Genomic DNA, 8,755 nt, shown 5'->3' on the forward strand with positions numbered 1-8,755 from the left:
TATGAATGAATATTAATGGAACTATTACTTTATTTATTTATGCTTTCTTTTTCTTCTTCTTTGTAGACGAAGTGGTAAACATCATTGAAACTGAATACTCAGACACAACTGCGAGGTCTCGGGTTTTGCGAGTAAAATGGCGCCATCACTAACACAAGCTTGTTGTGTGGAAGAAATAGTTGGAGATTTTAAATGGGGGAACAAAAGAGGAATTGGTGTGAAGAATAAAGATACACAGTTCTATGATTCTTTTGTTTATGAAGGTGTTGAGTATTTTCTACATGATTGTGTTTATTTTTACCACACTGATCATGTTGAAACTTCTATTGGTATGCTTGTCAAGATGTTTGAGAATGGTCGTAGAAAGATGATCAGAGTTGTTTGGTTCTTTCGTCCTTCGGAAATTCAGAGTTTTCATCGAAGTTATCAGCCGAGTTGGAATGAGTTGTTCTTGGCTTCTGGGAAAGGCAAAGGTCTTACCAATGTCAATTCCGTGGTAATGGTAATTCTAATTCATTATTTGATTTTTATGTAGCACTCATACTTATGATTGAAGACAACATGTGTTAGTGTTAGTGTCTGACATGGCATGATACTGACAACGTGATCACATTCAATTATATCGTATTTTCAAATTATAACTCGTGTTGACGTGTCAGTGTTGTGTCGTGTCAGTACTTTATAGTTTGATTTATTGTGATCATGAGACCCTGTACTATAGTTGAAGATTGAGTATGTCCTAAATTTATTTGAATGTGGGGTCTGAATGTTTGTGATGAAAATAGACTGAATGCATGGAATGAGAGATTTATCTTTGAATGCAATATATATTAGCTTATCTTGGTAGGTTGAAAAATGTTCTTGTGGAGCCTTTTGGCACCAGCTGAAATCGTTATTCTGCTTAATGATTTGGTTAAATGTAACTTATATTCATCATAAAAGCTATTTTCAACTATCTTTATTCCTGAGAGTTGAAGAAGTAAGGATTATGAGGATGTTGATAGAAAATATCTTGAGTTCTAGTAAATGAAATACTGGTTTTAAGAGAAATTTGAGAAGGGGATGAATGAAAGCATGTGCATTTGCTAGCAGTCTGAAGATACTAACTAGACTTCCTTTTGAAGATGTTAAATGGTTACAAAATTTGGTTTGTTTTATTTTAGTTTTATAAATCATGTACTATGTTATCTTATTGAAGTTTTACAAAAATGCTTAATGACATGCATTTAGATAGTTTGGGTTAGGGTGTTTATGTATCTTGCCGTAAATTGCGTTTTAGCTGACAATTTTTGAATGTCCTCTTTTGATATATCTAGACATTATCATTCTAGGAAGAGCTAATACCTGCTTCTCCTTAATGGTAGTTTTGTTGGGCAAGTGTCTCAAATTCGATATAGTTGAAAAGTGGGTTTGTCATTTCGCTAAAGTTGGTTTGATGGTGCTATTTCCTCCATTCAAAATATGTTTTCAGGAATCAATTCTTGGAAAATGCTGCATAGTTTGCAGTTCAGAGGATAAGAGAAATCCCAAGCCATCTGAAACAGAGTTAAAGAGAGCAGATTTCTTTTTCAAATGTACTTTCGATGTTGATAGGCTTGTAATCGATGATAAATTTCCAGATAAGATTGATGGAATTGAAGGTCAGTTATTCATGTTTTGCACTTCTTTGCCTGCTATTTTCATGATTAAATTGGACACACCACATATAGTAACTATTTGAACTGTTCATATGGTACACTTGCTTGATTTTTTACAATATGGAAGTATGTTGTTACCAAAAGTTAGCATTCCCAATTACATTAGTTCATTGTGTTGGTGTTCTGCAGTGGAGCAATTCTTTAATAAGAAGAGGGATAGAAAGACAGGTAACAGTGTGCATCTTGAGGCAAATAAAATGTCTAAAGATATCACAAAGATAAAGATAAAGACTATAACATCGGAGAATATTAAACATGAGGTTAAGACTAAGACCGCTCCTTCAGACATCCTGCGTTGTAAAGTTGAAGGAACAGCTTCTGAGATTGTCTCACCAAAGACATTGTTAGATTCTTCTCCATTTAAAAAGAGGAAGGTCTTTGAAGAGAAGTCAAGACTTGGTCATAGTAGCAACTCTCAAAAGAAAAAGGAATTTAATGAGAAGAAAGAGTTGCGACAGGATGACAGTTATAATCCAACCAGGAAAGTTACGGAGGTGACTGAAAGGCCGAATGCAGTAAGTCTCTAAAATCATGACGGTAATCATAGTTTTGATTGTTTTCTTTCTTTCTTTTTTTGGACAGAATTTTCCCTGCTGTCTTGAAAACTTGATCCTAGTCTCCTAGATGACGTGAATGAATTGGATAAATTATAGTTCATCTTCTTGTTTTGGTGTGTTTAGACTTTTGACAGAGAAAAATATTTTTAACTTATGAAAGTTTAATCATCATTATATATTCATTTCAAAATGTCCTTTCTTCATTTGATATAAATGATTTAACTTTATAACATGAGTTCTAAAGCACAATAAAAAGATTGGGAATGTGGTTTTCGTGTATATATGACTCCAGTACTACTCTAATTTTTTGCTAACCCCCGTATTTATCTTTAATCCTTTACTAATCCCTGTATTTATTGTTGCAGGAGAAAAGAAAGTGGTTTAAGAAAATGGTGAGTTTTTATTTCTTTACTTTTATTCTGGACTTTTGGTTCAGGTTTTGATCAACAGCTTGGATTTATCAGTAAAGTGTTTTTCTTTGTAATTTGGATAATAGAGAAAGGAGCTCATAACTTGAGCTTGTAGATTACTTTGTAATTTTCTTGGTCTAGCATCTAAATAAATGAATAGTTTCTCTTAGCTTTTTAGTTTCATTCATTTTTTTATGTGCCGTTGATTTCTCTTTTATTTCTTTTATTGAATTTTGGTTGATATTATCAAGTTTTTTTTTCCTTTCTATTTAGTACTTAAATCAATATTAGGTTTATGAGAAATTGATTTTCCTTGCGAAATGCTTGGACAATTGCATGCAACTACTTTAAATTTTTTTTTGGCCTGTATGGCATGAATGTATCTGATTCTGACCTAGGTTAGTCTTAAAATTAGCCTTGTTAACCCTCTTTGGATTTTAAAATCATTATGGAATTTTGTTTTTGTACTGCAAATAAAGAAGAGTATTGCATAATAAAACTTTTAAAACAGAATGAAGTTTCCTGTTCAATGAACATTGTATAGATTCCTATTCATATCTGTGCTCAAAGTAGACTGTGTGTGTGACATCCAAAGATAGTGACATGAAGTGATTATTATGCTTATTTTTTAGCCTTGGGAAGAAAGACTACAGAAAGCTCAAGAGCTGGGTACCCTGGTTTTGCTGAGTGATCTGGATCCATCCTACACGTCGTTTGAAGTAGAGGTATCTAGGATCCAACTTTTTCTCCCGTTCTAATATAGTTTCGAAAGTACCTTTGATGCAATAGAATATGAAAAATGTTGTGTGGGGTTGTGTTATGTTGGGATTCATAATCGAGTAATTGGAATATGTTGAGAGATGAATTACTTTTCGCTTATACTCTCTTTATCCTTTATTTTAGATGTTACCCCTATAATTGATAACGTCATAAACGAGTGAAAAAATGTATTTACGCTTTTCAATGGTAAATTAAATAGGGACATTCTGTAAAGAAATCATTAATGCATTTAGAATTTTGTAAAGGGCCTTATTAATAGGGACAAAGAAAAAGTGTCAAAAATGGTCTTATAAATAGAGATGGGGAGTAATGAGTTTGGGTTCAGATTTTAATTTAATGCTGTCTTGGTGTCTAATTGTCTCATTTCTTATTTATTTTTTTCCACTTGTTGAGGATCTTGTTTGGCATGCGCTCAAAGAAAAGGTTGAGGCAAGGATGATAGAATTGAGCCCGACGTCCAATACATACTATGGTACTTACAGATTTATTTTCATGAACAGCAAATTATATCATGTTTCATTTTTATTGTTGATCTTTCTTTGTAACGATGGAAAACATCAAATTCAAAACTAATGATAATTTTCTGTTGTTAGATCATCAACTGATTTTGTTTGCTCATCTACCGACAGGTAGAGCATTGGTTATTTTCAGATCAAAAGATGCAGCTGAAAATGCAATATCTGAGTTGACCAGCAGATGCCTTGTTCTTGAAGGTATTTCATTTACTGCTTTGTTTTTCTCTTCTACTTTGTTATTCTGTTCTGTTCCAGAACTTGCATAACATTTAATCCACCCAGTACCTCCTGAAAATATTATAAAGTTGAATACCTACAAATATGGACACTTATGTCCCAATGGCTGCAGTATAGTTATGCAACCATGAAAGGTTCCACATATGCTTACGGTTTGTATTGTATTTGAAAGTTTCTTAAACTTATTGATGGTAGAGACTAGATTTTAGACTAGCAAATCTGACTGCAAAGACTGTTGATAAATAACCGCACATGCATACAGCAATTGATTGCAGAATTTGGTCAATTGTACACGTCCCTGCCAACAAAGTGGCTATTGTAGGTTTCTATAATGCAATGCATGGACTTTAAGAGTACAGAGCTTTGCTTGGGGTTACTAATACTACGGGCAAGTATGAGCCATACTCAAAACTAGAGATTCAATCCAATGTTAAGCTGTCATCCTAGAGCTTGTAAGCTGAATGGCTTTAATATAATATTAGTGTCCTAAATCCTAATCACTGTTTCCAATCAGAGAACTTTAAATGTTAAGTTAAATGTAATTTGGTAGATCCAAACCACAAAAGATCAAGATGTTCTAATTCAGATTTGAAGTTATTATGGAATAGTGGTCGAGTAACTTCAGTTTATATTTCTTCACAATTTGGTTATTAATGAAACAAAAATTGAAACAGGGATTTTGCAACATTTGATAGTTGATGATAGGAGAATTATTGAATAATGCAAATCATATGGGTTCTGCCTTTAGCATGTAGTCATGTACCATCTGCTATTGAAATGGAAAGAATGACACATCTGGAAATATTAGATAGCTCTAATATTTTGAAGGACTATAAACTATGTGATACATTGTTCAATGTATATGTTAGATATAAGTTGATATTAATAAGAACAAGTCAATATGTTTAAGGCAGTTTACCAGTTAGTTATGATTAGTTACAAGTTGGTTATATTAGTTAGACCTTATGACCACTATGGTGTATCATACACTCATTGTATCAATTTCATACAATCAATTCCAATATTAATTTTGTATCATTTTATTTTCTCTTTATTTGGCTCTATCATGCTTCTCAACATGGTATCGGAGCCTGTTGTGATCCATGAACATGTGGGTTATCCATCATGCTTCTTCACATAATGTTTGTAAGTTTCCTGCAGAGTTGTCACTGCCGAGAAGGGAAAAGTAAGAGAGCCACTCAAGCAAAGCACACTCACAGGCCATCTGTCGATTAGTAGAGCTGCGCTTCACAAGCAAAGAGAGATGGTAGTCTAACTCAACTTGCTTATCAATTAATTTTACCACATACCGGAAAACATGATTTACAATATGTTCTTTTCTTTTTTATAGAGAAATGCTGTATCAACATCACATTGTTCACAGTCTAATACAATTGAATATGCGATGGCCATCGAATGGGCACATCAATATGATAAGTCAGAAGCATGTTGGAAGTACATATGTGAGGTGGGGCATTTTTTTTTTTCCGCCAATGAATCCTCGTCAATCTTGTTGATCAAACTTCTTTCTGACTTCTGACTAGTCTTGATGGTTTAACTTAATCTGTTTTCTTTACAGCAACAAATGAAGGAGATAGATAATGTGAAGAGGAAACTTAGAAGAGAAGAGACAGCATATTTTTTTGAAGCCTGATAGTTTTTTTTAAAGATAAATATGAATTTACAATATTTGTTTTTCTCCCATTGTAACCGAGAATTTTGGCAGGGAAACATGATTTAGTTGTGTTTCCGTAGATACAAGGAAACCACTCGTGTTTCAGCTGTTTGTACATTTTTTTTTATCAATGTTAGTACATTGCATTCTGAACAACTTGATGGCAAATTAATATTGCAATTTTTTTTTTGTTTTGGGTCAAATAGCCCAGTGGCTAGAGCTCACACAATTTAATTGTGGAGAAGTGGAGTGTCCGGGGTTCGAACCCCGGCTCCTGCATATAATATGCAATATCCCTACCAACTGAGCTAAGCTCATTCAATACATAATGTACTTGGTCTACAAATACATTAAATATTGAATAAATCTAAAAAATATTTTTTTTTCTTATAAATATGACCAGAGGAAGTAGAACATAAGCATAGGTTTGACTATCAAATACTTGTGGGATCCCATACACTAATAATAAACATACTTGGGTGTGTTTTTGGTCTTCTATTTTTTCAAATTTATTATTTTAGTTTATGAACCACCAAATTTTTTTTTTTTATTATTTTAGTCCCGCTAATTTTATATTCAAATAGACGGTCTCCCAAATTTTAAATATTTATTACCATTGAATTTGGGGTTAATTAACTCACTCGATAATGTGACAATGCTTATTTGGTAAGTGAAGAACATATTCTTAACATGCTCTCTCAACACTAGATTTTTCTTCACACTATCTTCCAACAATTTAAAAATTTTGAAAATTAATTTTCAGAAATTAAAAAAAATATAAAAAAAATTCAGATATTTTTTTTAAAAAAAATTCTGTAATTCATTTATTGAATGTTAGAATTTTTTTTTTGAAAAAAAAAATTATTTCAATAAAAATAAAATTTTGGAAACTAATATAAGTTATTATTTTTCTTAAAAGAATATATTTTTTAATTTCATAATAAAATAAGACATTCTGAAAAGTAAAATAAAAATCCTAAAAAAAATATTTTGAAATTAAAGTTTTTTATTTTTCTAAGAAAATAAAATTCTGGAAAATAAGGATTTTGAAATAAAATTCTGAACAATTTTTTTCACATTTTTTCAAAATAAAAATTCTAATATTCAATAAATGGTTTACAGAATTTAAAAAAAAAAATATCTGAATTTTTTTATATTTTTTTGATTTTTTCAATTTCTAAAAATTAATTTTCAGAATTGTTAAATTGTTGGAAGATAGTGTGAAGAAAAATCTAATGTTGAGAGAGCATGTTAAGAATATGTTCTTCACTTAATCTAATCATTGAATCCAACTTTGGGAAAATGATTAACTTTTCCCATGTGAAATGCCACATAAGAAGTATTATTTCTTTAGGGTTTGCACTGTCCTTACTCACAGAGACAATAAAATAATGAAGTTTAATCTACATGTGTATTGTCACATCATCCTACAACATAACAACTTGCGCACATTGGCGAAAATTAGCTCTTAAAATTTGGAAGTTATATTTCGAATTGGCTAAAATATGTAAATCGTCCTTGTAAGTTCGCGTGTTTTTGGTTTTCGTCTTTGTATCTTTTTTTGTTCTAAAACAAACCCTGTAAGTTACAAACGTTTTGATTTTCGTCCCTCCCGTCAGCATCTGTTACAAAAACGCTGATGTGTCTAACGGTGACTGACGTGGCATTGTTTGACGTGGCAAAACAAGCTTATGTGTCCTTCCAAGCAAGATTACAGGGACCAAAATCAAAAACGAAAAATTACAGAGGGACGAAATTAAAAATCACTAAGTTACAAAATTTGAAATTAAAAGTCTTATTTCCATCTTCTTCCTCTCTCTTCCATATTCTTCTTGCATGAACCTGTAACATTATTTCCTTGCATTTCATTGTGGTAACTCATTTTGTTTCATTTGCGGACAACAACAGTACAACATTGGAACTAAAGTGACACTTCCAACAGTGCTACTCTCACCAAAAAATAACTTGAATACCAAAACCAAAATTTGTGCATTGAAAACTAGCTAGGTTTTCAAACACTGTGCAGAGGAAGAATAAGAGAATAGAAAACATCAAAGGTTAATGGCAAGAAAACATAACTTAAACCACCAGAAGATTAAAACAAACCAGTTACATGATGCATTTGAGATTAGAATGATTAATCTATTTCCACACACCAGTAAACCTTGGGTCTCTTACAAGATGAAGCAATTCCATATACTATAAAATCATACTATATATTTTGCTCAAGTCTACAATCTCTTGCTAATTGATTTCTCCAGAAGGGAAATTGAATTTGTAAACAACTATGGTTTGAAGGTCTTCAATTAGACTCTAATTTATACAACTACATAACTCAATGAACTTCTAAGAAACACATTATATTACACCATCAAATATTCATTTTTTTAAATTCCTTCACATGGCAAAATTAAATTGTTGAGTTCTTGTTAATTTTAAGTGAAGTTAACTTAAAAAAGGACGAAAAAAACATATTAAGATTTACTAGTTCCAGAATTGACCCAATATATATAAGGGTTAATAGTGTTTTTGGCCCCTGTAATATAGTGCACTTTTGGTTTTAGCCCTTGTAATTTTTATTTTTTTTAGATTCCACCACTGAAAAATGAAGATTCTTCAGGATTGACCCCTCACCCCAATGAGTCAGCAGAATCTTCTATGTGGCAGTGACGTGTCAATTTTTTTTTTTTTTTCATGCCATGTGTGTAAATGAACGCCACGTGGCATTTATGATTTTTTTAAATAAATAAATAAAAAATTAATAAAAATAATGAAAAATTTAAAAAAAAATGGAAAAATAAAAAATGATTAAAAAAATCTGGTAAAAAGAAAAATAATGAAAAAATTCGGGAAAATTAAAAAAAAAATCTGGAAAAAAATATTC

The 8,755-nt window shown here is 31.5% G+C and overlaps 1 protein-coding gene and 1 long non-coding RNA gene across 2 annotated transcripts; both read left to right on the forward strand.

Annotated features, from left to right (window-relative positions):
* The first annotated feature begins 136 nt into the window (after positions 1-136).
* Positions 137-4,225, forward strand: LOC120578421 (protein ANTI-SILENCING 1). Its single transcript, XM_039831142.1, has 7 exons — positions 137-496; positions 1,472-1,640; positions 1,827-2,212; positions 2,620-2,646; positions 3,297-3,389; positions 3,838-3,916; positions 4,074-4,225. The coding sequence occupies exons 1-7, from the start codon at positions 137-139 to the stop codon at positions 4,223-4,225; spliced, it is 1,266 nt and encodes a 421-aa protein (XP_039687076.1).
* A 1,098-nt stretch (positions 4,226-5,323) lies between these two features.
* LOC120578103 (uncharacterized) lies at positions 5,324-6,061 on the forward strand. The gene is made up of 3 exons (XR_005644033.1): positions 5,324-5,463; positions 5,548-5,664; positions 5,776-6,061. It is a non-coding gene; the product is annotated as an uncharacterized lncRNA (long non-coding RNA).
* The last annotated feature ends 2,694 nt before the right edge of the window (positions 6,062-8,755 follow it).

Source organism: Medicago truncatula, chromosome 2 (genome assembly GCF_003473485.1).
Source record: "Medicago truncatula cultivar Jemalong A17 chromosome 2, MtrunA17r5.0-ANR, whole genome shotgun sequence".
Classification (NCBI taxonomy): domain Eukaryota; kingdom Viridiplantae; phylum Streptophyta; class Magnoliopsida; order Fabales; family Fabaceae; genus Medicago; species Medicago truncatula.

What these genes read in the sequence shown, in the direction of transcription:
- LOC120578421 (XM_039831142.1), top strand. Translation starts at nt 137, where the DNA reads ATGGCGCCATCACTAACACAAGCTTGTTGTGTGGAAGAAATAGTTGGA. An exon ending in TTACCAATGTCAATTCCGTG is followed by an intron (nt 497 to 1,471) that starts GTAATGGTAATT and finishes ATATGTTTTCAG; the next exon opens with GAATCAATTCTTGGAAAATG. An exon ending in GAAAGTGGTTTAAGAAAATG is followed by an intron (nt 2,647 to 3,296) that starts GTGAGTTTTTAT and finishes CTTATTTTTTAG; the next exon opens with CCTTGGGAAGAAAGACTACA.